This window comes from Protopterus annectens, chromosome 6.part1 (assembly GCF_019279795.1).
Source record: "Protopterus annectens isolate FY-2018-M chromosome 6.part1, PAN1.0, whole genome shotgun sequence".
Classification (NCBI taxonomy): domain Eukaryota; kingdom Metazoa; phylum Chordata; order Ceratodontiformes; family Protopteridae; genus Protopterus; species Protopterus annectens.
In genome coordinates this window covers 169695437-169717156 of record NC_056738.1, presented here as the reverse complement: position 1 = coordinate 169717156, position 21720 = coordinate 169695437, and the positions used below count along the sequence as shown (strand labels likewise).

Here is a 21720-nt window from a genome sequence, read left to right as displayed (position 1 = left end):
TATTTTGGGCATTTGTGTTTGGTGGTGTGGTTCCCTGGCATCTTGTCAGTCAGGGTTTCATAGTGGATCCCTTGTAAATAATTTGTCAAGGCCTGGAACATCTGTTATATAACACAGTTGTTTGAGAAGATCATTTCAGAATCCATTATGTAGAAGCAGAAACACAAACTGCCTGCTAGCTATGTAACTGGAACTACAGTCTCTGCTTGTTCCGCTTTGGGGTTAGATCAGTGCAGAAACATGCAATGAGCTTGTCTAATTCCCAGTGGATTTTTTTTTTTATGTGTAATGCAAAATATGCCTGCTAAGCTTATTTCTGTCAACTGGAGTAGAGGGTGAAGGCTGTGTGCTATAGCTCCTATGGTGCAAGGTTTGATTCCTTTGGTCCTCATTTGCCTACTGTGTGACCTTTATTGAGATACTTAACCAGGTATTGCTGCTCCTAAAAAAGGACTATAGGCCTCCCTGGTTAATAGATGGGTATTGTTATTATCCAGCTGTAGATTTTTATAAGGCCACAGGGAAGGCAGATATAACTTACACATGCCTTGAAGTGGAGCTCCAGTTAAGACTGCAAATACAATAGCATGCTCCTTTCAGGGCTCTGGAAGCATGGAATGTGGTCATGTCATATATGGTCTCCCATTTGAATGAAAGAAATAATCTCTGTTGTCTGTTATATTCTAGCTGCCATGTATACAGTCATATCCATTGCTTCTCTGACCAGTGCTAAGGGGTGTCATAATGGTGAATGAATATAAACTTTGGAGGTAACTACTGCTTTAATGGCTGTGTTAACATTTTACTACCACCACGTAACTCAGATATATACTGACAAAGTCTACAATGTCAATGTTCTAAAATACAGAGTGTGTACATAAAAAATATGTCCTTGTATATTGCCACTAGAGATTAGACCCTAAAGTACCCTTAACCAAATTAAAGCACTACTAATAATATAAGATATGACTCAACTTTTGGAATTGCTGGTAATTCAACTAAGTTTACCATAGGCTTTTTCAGTGGCCTAAAAATACCCCCATAAGACATGCAAGTTTTTTTGTTGACATTAGATGAATTAACTACATTTATGTTTATTAAACAGATCAAAGCAAAACATTCTCGTGTACAAAGCTTTGCAAGCAACAATTTGCAGAATGTAAACATACCAAAAGCAGAGTTATTTAATGAGAACAACATGATTAACATGATTTGAAGTGGCAAGCTGATCCCTGGATCTTCTGTTATGTTAGGTGTACTCTCATGTTCCTACACACTAAAAACACTAAGAATATTATATTTTACTAGACGTCTGTCATTAACATTCCTTTAAAGAAATATACAGCTCTTGAAAACAGTTTATTAGATGAAAGTGCTTATCTTTCATTTTAGAGGGACAGTATAGTTTCCTATTAGTTCATCCTAATTGTGTTTTTATTTACTTTACTAGAAGACTATGCATTCCTACTGACTCTGATTAGTGTAATCTGAAAGGCACTCCATTTAGGAAGTCAAGGAATGGGAGTGCAGCTCTCATACTAGGGCGCAGGAAAGCATAGCTCTTGCAAAAACACATCAGTTACATTTTCTTTCTTTTATTTTCTTATATTCTTGTCCATATTCAACTTTTTTTGAAGTTATATATGTTAAATATGTCCATATACAGAAACTTTATTGGTTTAGTCTGAAAGTCTAGAGATTATTAAGCACATACCTTAATTTATTGGCTGATTTTTAATTAGTAAAACAAAATATATGTTGACATAAAAATTACTGATACATTTGTCTTCAGGATCTGAATTAATTACGTGACATGGAAATTGATCTATTTGTTATGGCTTGTTAGCAGTTCATGCAATAAGTCAGTATGAGAATGTATGACAAGTATATGCTCACCATATTTGCTATCTTTTAAGGTTATTCTACTGAACAGATTTATAGGTTTTGTTATTCAGTATTACTAAACTTACATGTATTCCATTTTTCTACAGTATATTAGACTGTACTTGTGCAAATATTATGTAGCTTAGCATTGTACATTATGCAGGCCAGAAGTATATGGAGTTTAGCACACATTCTTAGAAGTGCTCACAGGGCAAATTTTTATTTGAACTGTGAAGCTTATGACCTTAAGATCAGGCATAAAATTATTGTAGTGCATGGAGCTCTGTGATTATGTACCAAAGCTGGAAAAAGATAAATCTGTTACACACTACTGTAGCACAAGACCTGACCATAAAGGCTCTTTCAAAGGTGTGTAACAAATGTTACATGCCCCCTAAGCACTGTTACATTTGGGTATAAGGAAAGGGACAGTCCCTCAGTCCCTCAGTCCCTGAACACCTTTCCTCATATGTCCAGTGAAATTTACAGCTGTTAGTCTGTAATTAACTTATTTAAATAAGGACAGTATTGAAAAACTGTCCTTGACTTTTTCCTTATTTGCTGTCTATGTCACAGCATTCACTAAGTGCTTTATTGGCTTGCACCCCTTATACACTCTAAACACTGAGTCTGCACTGAAAGCAGACAGCACCAACCAGAAAACAGCAGCAGCAGGACATGAAATGGTTTTATTTCAAATCCCGTTTATACTCACTGTCTGCTAAAGTACATATGCATTTTTAATTAAACTGCTTTCCTCAGACAGGGAATACATAAAGACATCAATCAGTCCCCTACTGCTTTACCAGCTTTTAAGGCCATCACAACACATTGCAGTTTTTTTTAATCTTAGTTTTCACTAACTAGTAGTGCATGTAGCAAATAAATCTCCATGCACTACAAAGAATTATGATAGGATCTCAACAAACACTGAAAAATTATGAGCTCTTGACATGGATGCCAATATTCACTTCTGGAGCTTTGCTTATGGGGTAAATTTCTTGGCATCTATGTCTCAAACACATAATATATACATTATGATCAGTGATCTGATCATAATTCTCTATATAATGTCATTATTAACCATGTTCCTCAATATAGTTCATCTTTATTTTACATTATAAACATAATAAGTTGGAACATTTGGTATAAATATAAAGCACAAATTCAGTTACCAAGAACTATGCAGCAGTACACAAGACCTACAATACTCATACATGCCAAGAATGTTTCATTGCTGCATTCATTTGTGTGTGTGTGTGTGTGTGTGTGTGTGTGTGTGTGTGTGTGTGTGTGTGTGTGTGTGTGTGTGTGTGTGTGTGTGTGTAAAATGAGAATACAGTATGCCTCTTTTTCATGTGTCTAGTTTAATTTTCAGTTCTTGTACAATATTTGCATATTGGGCCTAGCACAAAGATATTTTCTGTGCAGTTCTTTCCTAATTTATTTATAAGGTAAGGATATTGTTACCCTGCAAATCTTTCACAGGAGTACTTGTAAACCCATGGCAATGACTCTGAAAATCATATCTGTTGTTTACATTAGGTGAGTAGATGTAACTTTCTGTTTCTCTTTTGACTCTGCAATTGTGAATATTAGACTCACTCCTCTCTCTTTACTTTTTATACAGAAGATAACAGATCTGCAGCCCTGTACACTCATCTGATATTGTTTCCTCCCAGTTATGCTGATGCTTACCAATAAGACTCTTTGCTTTCCAGTATGTTTTGTGGCTGGACCACACCACAAATAAATAAGTGTATGTTACCTATTTCAGAGTTAATTCAAAAGTGCCTAACCGCTAAAGGAAATACCACATGTATCTTACTGTCTATCAGGGCCAGCTGCTGAACTAGCATTTAGCATTCTGTGAGAGACAGCATAGCAATGCTTATGGCCTCAGATGTGGCTTTCCCCTTTATCTTCCCTCTGTGTCCATATAATCATGTATTTTTTGCTTTAATTCCATAAGTATTAAATTGTGTAGTCCCTTACTCAGGCCAGTTCCTTTTCTCTCATATTTGCCTGGTGCTGCCCTTCTTTGCGCACCATGTAATCACAGTTTTAATACTTTCCACTCATATGCTGCACTATTTTAACACAAGTAGCCTCATTTACTGCCATAATATATCTTTATCTTTTGATTTCAGGCTTTGTACCACACTCATAGAACAGCATAATTAAAACTGCCTTTTGCATATTATCACCCTACCACCTCTTTCAGTTTATCCCTATGCACATATAATTTAAGTGGAGAACCTTACTGACAGTTTTTCTTTTTTGCAGCTATCACAAGCTAGGTGCAGCCTGCTCTGTTTGCCCTTGCTATGTTTGTGCTCACTTTCCTCCCCTAACCTACCCCCAATTCCCATTCACCCCACTACACCTAAACTTAAATCCATAACTCCAGCCACATCTCCCAAATTACCAACCCCTATCTAGTCAGTTATCTTCTACTCAGCCTATCCTATTCTAATACCGGTTAGCCATACACCACCTTTAATCACTACAACCACCACTACTATCTTATCACTACCCACATGCTAGCAGTAATTTACTAACACATATCCATAATTATAACCTCCCCTGCTACTAACTCACCCATAACCTTATTTCTTCCCTATCTCTATCTGTATATCTCTATTCAGCCATAATCTCATTCTAAAGTTATTTTTCTACTTGACTATCTTACTCTCATTTGGACATCCTTTCTCTACTTTTTAATCACTACCTCTTTACATTTTCCTAAATTCCCTACACTCACATCTCTCCCCAAACAAAACTTTCAGCTTAATTTCTCACTATAATTATTTCTTATCATCTCTCCAGGTTGTCTCAAACCAACTTACATTTATTGTTTCTCTTCCATTTCACCCCGCTTTTCCTTTTACTACTAAATCTCACATCACTCAACTGTATCTCCCTTCCATCTAAACCTATATCTGTTACTTCCTTCCTGTACTACCTATCAGTGAGCTATCTAAATCCACTCTATTTCCCCCAAAAAATTTTTTTTTCTGAGCTGAAAAACCCCCCCTCTACCATCATGCTAACAGACCAAGAAAAAAAAAACAACTACCATCCTTCTACTCTTCCAGAAGTTCTTGTGTACTCCTCTCAACTGTATCTCCCTTCCATCTAAACCTATATCTGTTACTTCCTTCCTGTACTACCTATCAGTGAGCTATCCACATATATTACCTAGTTTCTTCCAAATAAATCCACTCTATTTCCCCAAATTTAAAATTTTTTCAGCTGAACGCAAAACCCTCTACCATCAGTATCATGCTAACAGACCAAGAAAAAAAAAACAACTACCATCCTTCTACTCTTCCAGAAGTTCTTGTGTACTCCTAAGTAGTGATATCCACTCCAATCCAGGACCTTCTTTCACTAACATATCTTCTCTATCCATAATTCCTCTAAATCCTTAAATATTGTTACACTAAATTTCCAGAGTATTTATAACAAGATTACTGACTTTCATGCCTGGATAGTGTTCAATCACTCAGACATCATCACAGCCACCGAGACCTGGCTCAAACTTAATGTAAAGGCTCAGAATTCCTCCATCCGGGATTTAACACCATCAGGGACTCCACAAGAAGGAGGTGGTATTGCTCTCATTTTCCCTAACATTTACAACATAATCCCATGCTCAAGTTCTATTTAACAGTTCTCTAATGCTGAAGTTCTTATCTCTTTCCTACAAATAAATACATCCAAAAGTTTATGTATCCTAGTTCTATATATACCCCTGGCAACAACATACCTATTCTTGAAGAGATTTTTGCCTGGATCACCAACACATTTAAAAATGAAAATTCCCATCCTCAAACATTAACTTATTTAAATATATTCAACTTATTACCACTCCAACTAGATTTAATAAACGCAATAGTGATAGCTCCATTCTAGACTGGATACTGGTAACTGATCCAAGCAAAATCTCTTCAGCTGGTACTCTCCCAAATATTCTTAGTGATCATCTCCCTGCCTTAGTTCTTAGACCAGCTCCCTCCTTCAAAAAGGAACATCACTATAAATAAATACGTAACCTGACCAATCTCAAACCTCAGACCTTCTCCAACCTACTGAAAAATATGAACTGGAATATCCTAAAATCTCTTCCATTCGATGATTCAGTCAATTACTTTAATAAAATATTTCTTAAAACCCTAAAGAGCCTTGCACCTCTAAGAGTAAAAAGAATAAAAACTAACTATGCCCCATGGCTAACTAAACAAACTAAAGAACTAATGCTAAATAGGGACAAAACTTTGGCTAAAAAATAAAAATCCTCCAGACCTCCTGAAATTCAAGCAACTTCGCAACCAATAGAAAAGACAAGTAATCAAAGACAAAAAAGACTATTATCTAACACTTCAAACCAACCATAAGCAGAACCCCCAAAAATTCTGGATGTCCATATCATCTCTCCTAAATACTGGCACTAAAAGCAATCCGTGTCCTCACCCAGACAAAACTCCTTCACAAATAGCTAATCTCTTTAACTCTCATTTTATTAATATAGCTAACATCACTGCCAACTTTCCCCAACCTCACTGTGACACAATCTGAAATACTTCTAATTATTCTAGTCCATCAAATTCATCCCATCCCATCCACAACTATTCCTCTTCATCCTCACTTAGTTTTCCTAAAACATCAACACATCCAACATCCACACTTACTTTCAAACCCATTCCAACTAATGCTTTAAAAAAACTCCTCCTTAAACTCAAATCTAGCTCCAATCCAGCTGATAACCTTTCTACAGAATATGTAAAACTAGATGCTGATACCATTACTGACACCATCAACATACTAATCAATAGATCCGTCATTGAATCCCACATCCCAAAAATTTGGAAAAAGGCATATATTCTACTTCGCTACAAAGGTAGCAGCTCTACTGATATCTCTAACTATCAGCCTATAGCCATTCTTTCCCCCATTTCTAAGCTCCTTGAAAAATGTCTACATGTACATCTTTCAGACTTTCTCCTTAATAATCACATTTTATCCTCTATACAACATGTATTTAGACCATGTCATAGTATGACTGCCTTGATATCTTTCATGGACATAGTCAACAAAGCCTGAGACTAAGGCAGAATTGTTTCTTCACTGTTTCTAGATATATGAAAAGCTTTTGATACAGTCTTTCATCCATTACTCCTAAATCAGTTCTCAAAAACTGGTATCTCACCACCCTCTCTTAACTGGTTCTCTAGTTATCTATCTCATAGGCACCAGGCAGTCAAATGGAAGAACTCCCTCTCTTTATATCTAAACAGCTCTACAGGTGTCACCCAAGGCTCCAATCTAGGACCCCTCCTTTTCTGTATCTTTATTAATAATCTCCAATCTTCATTCAGTCAGGGCTCTCTAATACAATATGCTGATGATCCTAATATTATCTGCTCTGCTGACTCCATATTTGAGCTTCAGCAAATCACTCAACTGGCCTTTACCTCCATAGACACCTGGCTCAGTAACAGTCACCTGTCACTTAATCCAAATAAAACCAAGCTAGTCATATTTACCCCTAAAAAGAACTCTCATTAACAAGTTACAACTTACCATTTTCTCTCAAAGCAAAACATTCATTGAAGTTGTTACCTACACCAAGCTACTTGGAGTAATAATATATGAACCACTGAAACATGACATGCACATACAGCTTAATATTAACAAAACTCTTCAAAAGCTAGGCATACTCTATAGGCGGAAACATTTTCGTAGTCCCAACACCAAACAAACTCATGCTGCCACTTATCTACTTCCCTCACTCTCTCACCTGTGGCACCCCATTACTTACTAACCTACAATACTCCCTAAAAACGTAGCTTGAAATTTTTATAGCAAAGTTGCCAAGTTTGCTACTAATGCTAAGCATTCTACCCATCACTACACAGCTTTATACTCCCTTAACTGGCTTGATTATCTCTATTACCTGTATTAACATACAGCCTTCCTGAAGACACTGGAGGGTATAAATGTATCTCCAAACACCATCATATTTTCTGGTGAGATCTGATCATAAACTAATCTCACTGGGAAATCATCCACCCCCCCACCAAAACAAAAGACCACAGTGAAGAACTTCTCTAAAGCAAACTTCACACTACTCAAACTGTGTGGTGAGGTATCCTTCCCCTGAGCCAGTGCCAGGTGACACAACCCAAGCTGGAAGCCCTTACAAATGCCTTCTATGAACACACCTCTGACTGCATGGATGTCCCAAAATAAAACCAAGACTAAATTGCCATAGATTCAAAGGACAATCATAAGCTTTTTTCAGCTATTATAGGAACCTGTGGAAACTCTCCCAGATAAGATCAGAAGTAATCAGTCAAAAAATCAAAATCACTGAACCCAGACATTGCCAACATACCCAAGGCAGCTGTTTAATCTCAGCCTTACTACAGGATATGTGCCCAAGGAGTGGCGTGACGGCAACTGTGGTCCCACTCCCCACCTGCCTCTCTCGGACTGGGACCCACGGTAAGCCCGCCCCATATAAGTCTGCAGTCTAGTCTGCAAAGCGGGGAGAGAGCTCATAAGCAGAGATATAAACAAGATATAGGACTTGCAGACATTGGACCGTGGCCCAGTTTAGCCGTCCAGGGAAGATCATGCCTTTTGTTGACTTCTGAGTTGAAACAGTCAACAAGACTGGAGATGATGAGGCAGTCCATATACCACCTGGCCCTACCTTGACCTTTACTTCTTACATGCTTACCACTTGTATATTAGATTTAGGCTTACTTAAAAGCCAAGGTGTATGCCCATGTATGTCACAAGATTAGATGCAAACTTAACAGGACCCCAACACCCACAGGGGTTAGAGTGCTTCAGTTTCTGTCGTGTCCGGTGGCAAGGTCACAGGGAGTGGTGGGGTCCTTGGCTTCTCTTCTTTAGCCCCATCTACTGGACTGAGGCCTTCAAAGAACAGGTTTGAGTCAGGGAGGAAATTGGCTGACACGAAGGCAAGCGAATGAAACTGAATATCATAGCATCGGACACGGACAGAGACCGCGGATAGAAAACAGAAGAGACTGCCCTTAGCCAAATGCCATGAATGAATCCATGAATGTACAAAAAATGTATAAAAAGGTAAAAAGGAAAAAGCAACCAAAAAACAACCAATCAACCCAGACAATCCACTAAGCACAGAAGAGGTTATCAGGGTCCTGGGGTTATCAGGTGCCTTGGCCTTTACCAGAAGTTCTAAATTGCTTTCTTTTGACAAAGATGATTGCCCACCTGATCATGATGAAAAATCCAGTGTCATTGTTGTCACTGCTGGACAGAGGCACAACAAACTAATGGGCACAGTATTTTTTTATATAGGGGTGAGTAATCCACAAAACTTTGGGCTAGGCTTATAAATGCCTTAGGGCAGATAGCCTAGTATAAACCTATGAACCTATGAACAACTGCTCGTAAACTAATTTACAAACCTTTACTTTGTCCTGCCCTCACCTCACTATTTAACAACTATCTACCCAAAAGGTCTCTCAGATCTGAATATCAACACATTTTGCAGGTGTATAAGCCTACCCTACCTGCTGGCTAGCTTCTTTATCCTTATTCTATAGCCAAAGCCTGGAATACATTACCACTAACTATCAGATCTAATCAAAACCTTATATCATTCAAAATCTCTTTAAATGACTACCTCTCTTCTACACGGATCTGCACTTGTACCAATCCCCAGCCTTTTGAAACCTGACTACCCCTACTTCTGGAATATTTTCCTACATATATTCACTTATTTACTGTAATATTCTTCCTTATCTAGCTTAAATACCACTACCATTATAATGTCTTAACTAACCTACATTATTTTATGGCAGAAGCAACATATTACTAACCTTCTGACATACATCTTGTTGAACTCTGTATTTAAGCTTATATTAATTAAAACTGATTGGCAATTCCAGTTTACCTGTACTTTCACCAATTGTTAATTAATTGTCTGTGTATAGATTTGCTGAACTTTACAAATGTTAATATTGTGTTCTATGTTTATGCTTTTTGTGTGACGCTTTCCTCCCTGGGCCTCCACTGAAAATGGGCCTTTTTGGCCCAGTGGGATATCCCGGTAAATGAATGCAAATAAATAAATATCTCAATGCAGGTAAAAAAAAGATTGCAGGAAATAATAATACCAAAAGTAGCCACAACAGGAAGAAGAAACAATAATATTAGATCACTAGTCCATAGTTTTAGGCTTAATTTATTAGCAAAGGATTATACTACACAATCTACTATTGCTTTACTGTTACTACTGAACCACATGCAACAGTATCTACTTAAAATGATCTGACCTCCTTGAAAATGCTTTTGTATTCAGCTATTTCATTGTTTAAACATAGCATAATGTATTACTAATTGTATATATTTTATATTTTTATGTCAAATATCTCCGCCTAATGTTTCAAACTTGTAGTATTTATATTTGTTAGAGGAAGTATTTTACATTAAAAATATAAGTTATATAAGTAGTTAATGTATACACACACACACACACACACACACACACACACACACACACACACACACACACACACACACACACACACAAACATTCAGAAGCACTTCCAGACATACCTATAGAAACACAAACACACACCCATTCAGAAACATGGAAAGACAGACTCACATACACATATGCTACACTTAACGTGAACATTGAGTGAAGGCATCCTCAGACGTTTTTTTGGGAGAGAATCATTTAATGCAAGGCATAGCAACTCTTTTCCACCTCCCATCAAAGAAATATGTATGTAATGCATTACAACCCCCCCCCCCATTGTCCCAGGTGTAACCCTATCACATAAAGTCAATGTGTCCTAATGGAATGCCTGATGCAGTCTGTGATTTCTCTCTCACGTACACAGACACTCACACGTATACACACACACACACACACACACACACACACACACACACACACACACACACACACACACACACACATGCTCTCTCTCTTATTTTTATTTTGTTTATCTTTCATGATCACTAAACAGCAAAGTGCTAGTTAGAGATCATAAGAATGGGGCGGATTTCTTTTTTACATGCATGCAAGCACATACACTTGCAGACCAGATACACACACATATACCCCCCCCCCACACACACACACTTTCTTCTTCCTTTTTTAAATTAATCTGTCACTTAATTGTATGCACGCTAAACAGCAAAGTGCTGTTTAGCAAGCAAAAAAAATGACATCTGTTTGCTTTTCAAATGTCTGATTTTCATGGCAGTGTAATATGTTGCCATGAAGCGTCTGACTCATTTTTCAGTGGTCATTACCTGTTCCATAAAACCCTGTTGGAGAATGCTACCCAGTCAGGTTGATGATGTTCAGGTCGCCCATTCTATAACAACCATTAAAAAATACACCCAAATAAGAAAATTAATAAATTAATTTATAAAATGGATCAAAAATAACCTCTTTTGGTTAATACCTTCCTCTATACATGTCATATAGAAAACACTCCCAAGTGGGGCTATTTACAAACCATCATACCTAATCAAAACTCATCTTAGCCAGCTTCCAAGCTTCCAGAGGATGTCATACTTTACAAATCATGCTTCTGACTTTCTTAGTGGGCTCTAAAATTAAAATGTAACCAATAATAACTAGAACACAGTAATTCAATATTGTTTGAATGTTCATCAGACTTTCCTTGCATGCACAAGTTGTAAACAAGTAGTACTCCTGGATTTGACCCAAGTGCTGCATATGAAAAGAGAAAGAGGCTGAAGCTTTGCTATGCTAATAAAACAATTGATAAAAGATGCGAAATACAGAATTATAAGGAATCTTATTCACAGGCAATGAAAAAAGGACTGAACTCAGAGGGTACCCCTCCTTTATACTTTGGTAAATAGGGCAGGCTGAACCTGACACTATGCAAAGGACTCAATAAACTTCATAAAAGAAACACATTGTATAAGAATCAATATGTAAGTTACATAATTCCTGTAATAGTGCCTCATGTACAATAGGGTCATAAGCTTTTTGGCAAATCAGCACTGAGAACTCTACTTTTCTGTAAATTTATTTTATTGGCATATTAGTATACCCACTATATCATATAAAAAATGCCACATTTAGCACAACTAAATAGCATATATAAGGAACAAACAATCTGAAAGAATTAGGAGATTGACACAAAACTTTATGTGCCAGTAATTTGCATCATTATCCATCATAATAAGTGACATCCAAATATTTAAATCCCTAGTACCAGCTTTCTTTTTAATAAACTTAATACTACTGTTATACCTATGAGGGGTGGGACAAAATAAGCTTACACATTATGAAATAAAAAATAGACAAAGCACCGTCAAGTGAACATTTAACTGTAAGGGAAAAAAAAAAACAGGAGAAAGAGTATAAACACCCTAGCTGAAAAAGAGGAACACAATATAATCAATTAATAATCATGAATGACGGTAAGCTGGGGGAGAATTTTCATACATCTCTGTACCATCAGCAGCAAACAATGAAAACATATTATCTGTCTTCTTAACAGAGCTAAGAAACAATAGACAAAAAAAAATATTTTTACCTGTTATGTAAACTTGATATCTTTTATCGGCCTGCCAAAATATCTTCTTAGGTAAGAGATGCAATTGCTATTCTTTTTGACATGTAACAGAATAATCATGCTTTTCCAAAGCATCATGATTCTCATTTTTTTATCATAAAAAATATTCATTTAATACTTTTTTCCTAAAGGCAATCCATCAACTAAACTAAGGAAAAATATTAAAATGATCATTCCACAGTTTAGCAGATAAAATGTCTAATTTTCAATAAATAAAGGGCTATATCCATTTTCAGACTGCAGGTCCCACCCACACAGTGTTGTCTTGTAATGACAACAACAAATCAGATTCTGCTGTTAAGAGGATTAAACACACAATCCATGTCAATTGTATACTGTCCTTTAAAACAGAAGTGGAAGTCCAACAATTTAATGATTATGAGGAACAAGGTCATAAGGTAGTCCAATATGTACACGAGATGATTTTTCTGTAGTCACGATTAAAATCCCATACCCACATTATAAGTTAAGCAGGCATTAGTCCTATTTCAGCCAGCTGATTAATATCACACCTGTTAGAAAAGACAACTGTAGTACAGGTGTTCATAACTTTAAATAGAACATTATAAAAATCATTGCAAACTACACACATCCCACTTCCAACTTCAAATGCCACCCAGCAAAAGGGTAGAAGACACCCAATAAATGATTGCTCATTAATAATCCAGATCAAAGGAATACTACCATTTACCACTGCGTAATTCTTCCAAATGAGGTAAACTTTTTAAAAAGGTCTCTTGAAAACAAACATTATCTGCATGAGAAGCAGGAGCCCATGAAATAATAGCATGACATCTACAATATTACTTCATTCCATTTACATTACACTCCAACAGACACAAACCTGTGCACTTTGCTTTTGTTTCTTATGTTTCTTCTACTAACATACTTGCCTGCAGTATAAGTAGAACATTTTTTTTAGCATCTCCAGCTCTATCTGAGACAGTGGCTCCATCATAAAAACTGTCCATAGCAGACTGGTCAATATATCAGCATGGTTTTCAGACATTAAATCTCCCCACCACCACCAATATGAAGGAGCAGTAGTTATGAATAGAAAAGGTTCCCATGGGCAATCAGTTAGCTGAGAATAGCTTTATATACAATCGAAGAGTCATGTATAGAACATGGCCAATAATGTCCTTAATAACAGTATCTGGTATGAAGATGTTTAAACTCCCAGTGAAGATGCCCAATACAATCATGGAGAAACAACAAGCTCTTGAGTGTCTTTGGCCAAATGGACCAGTACATTAAAAATATACCATTTCAAGGCTGATGACGATATCTTAATATATCATTATACCCTTCTGCTTAATAAAGTTATCCAGGTACTGACAGACACCATCACAAGACAAAGCATTCTCTTCCAGTATCTACTGTAGTTCTAAGAGACACAAGTGAAATTTGTAAAGGACACATTACCTGAAGCTAAATGAAATGTCTATCAAACTTGATAATTTTCTTGGACATAAAAAGTCTCACTGTGTTATGACATGCTGGTAGGGTAGGGACAGAAAATGGAGGAATACATACAGCAGTAGATACTGATGGTTGCAGAATTCTTGATGATATTAGAAAAGGTAGGCTTTGATACAACAAAAGTAGCTGCTGAAATTCTGCTATAAACAACCCTGTGGCATTGCAGTTCATCCTCCCGATTTGGTACAGGGCCACTCACAATGACTGAAGAAATCACTTGTTAAGCTGTCTATGACATTGTAGGAATAACTGTATTCCATTTTCTGCTTCTGTTCTGTTAATTATGCCAGACCATGAAGCAAAAGCTTGGGAGATGCGCACTGAATCTAAATGAAACATAGGTACATACAGGTAGTTCCTCATTCAGATTGCCTATCTCTATAACATGTCAGTAATGGCTTGATGCTCCATGTTCTAAGAAAATAGAATGTCCACTGCTGGATCTTGAGAAAGAGCAGCACTAGACTCAAGCTGGCTACCTTAACAGGTGAGATAATCACCTCCGGTGCTTTTTCTGACATAGCAAAACAAAAAAAAGTATAAGGGAACTTGTCCAGATGCTCTGTTCCAAATTTCTCCTGATCAGTAGAACTACCAGGTCAGCTCAAAACAGAGTAAAAGTAAAGGGTCAGTTAGTGTGATATGGCCAGTCAACACATGTAAACAAATTAAATAATCTGCTAGAGTCTTTCTCCCATAACCTCATGTGCTGCTAGGGAGAGAGTTCTGTGTATTTCCTCAAGTAATAGCTGCACAGAAAAGGGGCATTTGATGGGTACAATGCCTCCAGTCCATTTATTGAGATATATATATATATTTATATATATATATATATATATATATAGATAGATATATAAACTTAAAAATAAGACAGCGAATTGCTATTGGTACTGTAATAGAAACAGCACAGGCATTTATTTTCCATGACAAATTCCAAAGAACAAGTGGCAACTTATCCAAATGTGAGCAAGAGCTGCAGACTAACAAACGACTACCACAAAAACTAGCTGAGACGTTGACTGCTGTGTGGAACAAGAGCTAGAAATGCAGTCAGCCACCTCAATGGAGAGTACCAACATGGATGCTAGCCACCTCACAGGAGAGTACCAACGTGGATGTTAGCTACCTAACTGGAGAGTACCAAAATGGATGCTTGTTACCTCACCAGAGAGTACCAAAATAGATGTTTGCCACCTCACAGGAGAGTACCAAAATGGATGTTAGCCACCTCAATGGAGAGTACCAACATGGATGTTTGCCACCACACAGGGGAGTACCAACATGAATGTTAGCCAGCTCACCGGAGAGTACCAAAATGGATGCTTGCTACCACACTGGAGAGTACCAGCATGGATGTTTGCCACCTTACCTGAGAGAAGCAACATAGATGTTTGGCAGACTGAATAGCTCCACAATTTACTTCATAATGAGGTTGCAGCTACATTATGCCCTGTGCATTTGCCAGGACTGTACAGATGTTTTGTGGGAGCCCGTATCCTATGTGGTAATGGCATACATAGCAAGGTGGTCGCTGTATGGCCAGCATTTCCAAACATAGAAATCTGCAGGCAGCATGGCAGTCCTCAAAATGCAGCTGCACTGTGACAGACACACTTGTGTGAGGAGGACTGGTGTCAGTCATGTCTGCAATGACATATCACACACATCAGAGCAACAAAGAGGTAAGGTTGTCTACTGTGGATATCTGAGCAGCACATGGTCTCCAATATCATTGTCAGAAGTGGTTCTATACAAGTTATAGTGGGTTTTACAATCTATGGTAAAAGATATTGCAAGGAATACTGAAGGCATATCATGAGGAGTGCTGAAGGGGTGGAAGAAATATGGGCAGCCATGTCACAGGCACTGCCTGCACAAGCAAAATACAAGCATTATGCCAAGACATGATGGTGGGTTTCTCCACTGTTAGTGTCAACCTAATTACACCATTCCACAAGATGGCCACAGTGTTCACAGAAAGACTGTGTAGGTAGAGAACACTCCTGTTCTCATTTTGCACCCTGATATCTATTTTCTCATCCACTACACATCTACTCCACTCCATGCATACAGTGTCTGGCCTGGCATTCAGGGTGATATGTGCAATTTAAGGATATTCTGAGCACATTTTTAATCATCAAATATCTTTTGTACATGCAGGAATTTGCATAAAATAATTATTGTTGTTGTTGCCATTCGCCATTCCTGCCCTGCATCTTTGCCACATGATTGACTGGCATGTGTCCATACTGCCTGCACGTCCTTCTGTCATGTGTCTATATCCCCATGACAGTTACATGGCGTGGACCTGTTATGTACAAAGCTATGGCCGCCGGACTAAAGATAAACAACTTGGAATGGTAGCATTGTCAGGCATGAACTTCATTTACACGTGGCTGGTTCCACTTCTGCAGAGTGTATTCATGTGTCTGTGGCATGTCTGTCACATTAGCTAGCGAGTGGGGTAGTCTCAGTATTAGGCTGTAATTGGATTGTTGCACAGCAACATAGTAATTTCTGGTGAGCAGAGATGGATTCTGGGAAGAGTCACCAAGATGTTAAATGTTATAGACAGCCCATGCTTTTTAGCTTGCTGTGAAGAACAGCTAATTCCCATCTATGCAGTAATGTATTCTTTTTGTTTCTACATCACTCCTGTACTTTTTGAATGGGTCATGGTGCACTGTTTTTTTCAGCATACATTATTGCCAGTGCACCCTATTTCTGACACTCTCACCCCTAGGGTTTTTCTTTTTGACATTTAAGATTTCTGCCAAAGGGGAAAAAAGGCAGAGCTTAGAAATCCGATGTTATAAAGACATAAATATAACTTCACAAGCCAACTGAAAAAAGCAAATGGTAATTAATGAGTACAGGTGTTATTTTATGAATGTAATATACTTAACATTTATTATTTTATCTGTGTGGATAGTGACTCAAATCTGTTACGTGTGTAGACTTCAAATTATGACTAACAAAGAGAATACAAACAAAACCTGAATACAATTAGTCTTGGCATTTTGTTTAATACATAAATGCATTTAATCATATACCACCTGACCTTCTCTTGCTTTGCAATACTGCGTTATAGATGATACACAAACTACTTCTTCAGACCTTTTTTAAATAACAGCTAGTAAAAACATCATATGATTCTGTCAGCAAACAAAATTAAAGTATAACAAGTATCTTCCTGTTACTACGTTTGAAAAATTACCTGTGAATTTCTTACAGAGCACCACTATATAAGAAGATAAGTTATGAAGCAGTTAATAAACATTTATGAATTTCTAAGTATGTAATATTTATAATATTCAATGCCCCTTCTTTCTTCAGTTTAAATATCTTGGACTTTCTCATCTTTGAAAACAAACATCTTGCTTTTGTGACATCTCATATTTATTACAGCTTTCCTAAGCTAATAGCTCACCACCTTATTAATCACCTATTATACAATGACTCCCTATTACTATTCAAAAACGTGCACGCTGATTGGCCCAGCCCAACCAGCGTGTCCACTGCAAATCCCAAAATATACCAATGGAAAAAGGTCCGGTCGTCTGGACTTTTTTTCCGTTGGTATAAAGTGCCCCAAAACCTATTTTTTACAATTAAAAAAAAAAGAGAAAACGGAGCAAGGGAGACTTTCTTTTCTCTGTTGCTTCCGTTTCAAAGCATTGAAGCACTGGGTATACATGGGAATGCAAGTCCCATACATATGCGAAGTACATCACAACGAAGAAGTAGTATACCACAACCAGAGGAAGAATAGTAATCTGCTGTTATAGAAAGACATTATTTAAGAAAAGTATTTTTTTCTTAAATAATGTCATTGTATAATAGCAATAACTGACTCTGTGGTTGTGGTATATTGAAGATTTATCCACAGTTGCCTTTGTTTAATCACTCGGGTTTCACCCTCATGATTAAACCACACCAACCATGGGTAAATCTTCCTTATACAATGACCCCCCCCCCATTAATATTCCAGAACGTGCACGCTGATTGGTCAGCGTACACGTAAATCAGAGTTATAGTAATGGAAAAAGGTCTGGTCGCCCGGACTTTTTCCATTAGTATAATTTTTTTTTTTTTTACAGCAATGGAGAATCCCAGATCCCCGTTGCTTGTTACAACCTGTCTTGCCATATTAAACGAGTTTAACATAGTGAGCCAGTTTTTAAAAAAAGCAACGGAGCATCTCCGTTGCTTTTTTTAAAGTTGTCTCGCTATGTTAAACCCATTTAACATAGCGAGACACTTTAAAAAGCAGCGGAGATCTTGCTTTCTCCGTTGCTTTTTTCAAAACTGTCTCACTATGTCAAATGGGTTGAACCTAGTGAGACAGCTTTAAAAAAAAAGCAATGGATCTTGCTTTCTCCGTTGCTTTTGCCCACAGCTCTGATGTACTGCGTAAATATACGCATGTACAGTACATCAAAACTGCCGCAGACTACCCAGACAGCTGTGGAATGGCAGCAAGAAGGCATTATACAATGTCATTATTTGAGAAAAGTAATTATTTTTTTTCTTAAATAATGTCATTGTATAATAGCAATAACCCACTTCTGGGTGTGGGTAATGCTGTATTTACCCACGGTTGGCTTTGTTTGGCCACTCGGGCTTCGCCCGCATGACCAAACCACACCAACCATGGGTAAATCCAGCATTACCCCCACCCAGGTGTGGGTTATTGCTATAATATACCACACCACGTCATTGGTTATTGCTTTATTACATAACTATGGAGCTGTTATAACTCATTCATCCTTTATACTCCTTTGCCCCCCAAATCATTTCTCCTTCTCTGTACACTACCTTGATTACTCTGTCTTCTTTACTTCACTATTTCTATTCCATCACATAATATTATTATTACTATTCTGCTCTTAATGTCTCTACCAACTTGCTGAAGTCTGGCTTCTAATACTATTACTTCTTGTTATGTTCTCAGTCATAAATACTCTAATCTTATATGTCTATTTTTCCTAATAACTCCTAATATATCCCCTTTACACTTTGTGTACCAAGGTAATCTATTTCTTACCTGATGTGTACTTTGCTGTGATACCTTTTGTAATAAGCACTCGGATGTGTACTTTATACTTAAAATATAGGTTTACATAATGAACTATTTATTATGATTACTTAGCTAGTTAATCCTTTAAGAAAACTCTGAAAACAGACCCAGACCCAGAGTTAGAATATGGCCTATAGGTATTTCAGTCCTGCTTTTTCAAGTAAGACTGACAGAAGGATATAGCATAGATTAGACACATTGTATTCTGTTGACCACCAGCACCACTGATAACTAAGAATTCAGGGAGACTAATCCAGACCTGGAGAGTATATAAATGAGGAGGCACAGCTCCCTAACAAATTAACCGGGGCTCTGATTTTCACTTGCCTGCTAATGGGGGTCACCATTAAACTATGGTGGGTAGCATCTGAGATCTCAAAGAATGTGAAACAAGTTGAATATATTACTTCGAGAAGAATTTCATTTATTTGATCACAATCAATCACTGGAGATGTACTCAGATGTTATTAGTTTTGGAGAGGCAGTGTAAAAGGAACTAACCAACTGTCACTTGATCAAAGGTAGGTGGTCATATGCTCATGATTGTGTGTGTGTGTGTGTGTGTGTGTGTGTGTGTGTGTGTGTGTGTGTGGGGGGGGGCACTATAATAGCGCAAAACAAGTCAAATAATTTATGACAGAAATTTCTTTTACCTTCTTACAGTTAAACAACAAATGTGTACCTAGCTAGTGTGTGCACATGTGTGTTTGTGTACGTGTGGATACTCTACATATGAATGCATCTACTTGTATTGTCAATTGATCAATTTAAATGACTGCTAGTGAGGTAGATGACTGCATCACTGCTGACAAAATTTCTTTTGCTTGATCACAGCCAAACAAATGAATTGAAGCTAGTCAAAGGGGATTACATTTTACAGGTCAGTCTGTAAATTTAACTTACCTTGATCATAATTAAACATCAGATTATTTAAAATGTATTATAGGAGCCACAGATTTTCAAAACAATAAGTATAGAAAATGAAACAGCCTGCTTCTGACACTGGCAGGTGTTTTGTTTTTTATATATAATTTTTCTGTTTCGTTTATGCACACCCCAGTAATATTTAAAGGATTCAGCTGTCATTTCCATAGAATCCTTTAGTAAGATTTCCAAATATTTCCAAAGCAAGTTGCAACTTCATGACCATTCCACTGTCAAAGAAATTTCAGAATGTTGCAAACTACAGCTTCATGGCAGTTATTGAAAGGTAGTGCAAACTGCGGCATTCTTCTTTCCACACTTAGCTGTCTCAGCCAACATCAAACAGTATGTATTTTAGTTACATCTTTTCATCCATTTCTACAGCTCAACAATATCATTCAGTTTGCAATTTTTCACAACTTATTTTGTGAGAACCAAGGCTGTTGCATTGAGATTGTGCAAGCTCTGCAATTAAAATAATAAAAGAGAAGGGGAACCAACTGGAAGGTACAGTATTTATTAAAATTATTTAGCGCTTTTGTCCAAAAAGTATCAGGACTTCATCAGAATGACAAGTACAACTTTCACACCCTTGAAATACCTTGACGTAAATTGTCACATGTTAAAATTAAAAATCAATTGCAGTAGAAACAAAATCTAATTCAATTAAGTTGATTAAATTATTAAAGAACCCAGTGCATAGCCATCAAATATAGCAACAACAAATATAACAACTCTCCTTCTCTTTTATTATTTTTTATTAGTTTGATTTGGTGTTTGTGTTTCAAGTTTTGCAATATAGAAGTAGCCAAGAAGCATTGAATACATGAACCACGAAGCATTATAGAGAATGACTGAGTGTGGACATTAAAAGCACTGAGTTCTTACTGGAATACTAAGCACAAATCAACAGAATGATATCTGGAATACAACTTACGAGTGAAATGATTTGATGTGGAAGGGTTGATGCTATCGGCACTGTCCGCACTGTCACTGCTAGAAATCTCATCATCAGATTCCCGTAGTGAAGAGGAAAGGGAGGTTTCATTAACTTCTTCAAACTTCCTCTTTAGAATTCCACTCATAGTTGCGAGTTTCTAAATCCTTTACCTGTAGTGGAAAAATTAAAGCACTGACTACAAGCAGTAAGAGAACATTAGATTTATTCTTAGCTTCACTTTTGTGCACTGAATGAAACACAGCAAACTACTTCCATCAAATGCAATAGATATCTATGGTGTAATCAAAAAAGTACAATACAAAGTAATTCACTAAGTGAAGTAAATACATGCATTAAACTAAGAGCCAGAACCTCAAGTTACCTCAAAGCAAAATGGATACACAACTATGTTATAAAGCTGTTGTGATATGTGAGAAGAAAACAAAAAGCCATTGCTCATCTATGAAAAACCTGATCAGGTGATTAATAACCATCTTTCTGTGTTCTTTGTTTGCATAAAAAAAAGGTGTTGAAGCCCTCCTCCCACAAACTTATGGGACTTTACCCTGTATCTTCACTTCTCATATGTGAAACTTTAGTGTGGGCATTCCCAACAGACCAGAAGCAGATAGAAAGTGAGCAACCTTTTTTGCAGCAATGATTTCTTTCTTATTTTATGAAACCTGAAAGAAATCAATATATGTGCTCCAAATCTTTACATGCATTGAAAGTAAAATGCTATAGTTTTTAGATACACTATTAAGATAAATTCCAGC

General features: G+C 37.1%; 1 protein-coding gene across 1 annotated transcript in view; it reads right to left on the bottom strand.

Annotated features, from left to right (window-relative positions):
* CSRNP3 (cysteine and serine rich nuclear protein 3) overlaps positions 1-21720 on the bottom strand; it is a 605683-nt gene that overhangs the window by 325655 nt on the left and 258308 nt on the right. The window contains exon 2 of the mRNA XM_044075605.1: positions 20942-21114. Coding sequence (XP_043931540.1) covers positions 20942-21089 — 148 coding nt within the window. The 5' untranslated portion in view covers positions 21090-21114. The remainder of the gene's footprint in view (positions 1-20941; positions 21115-21720) is intronic.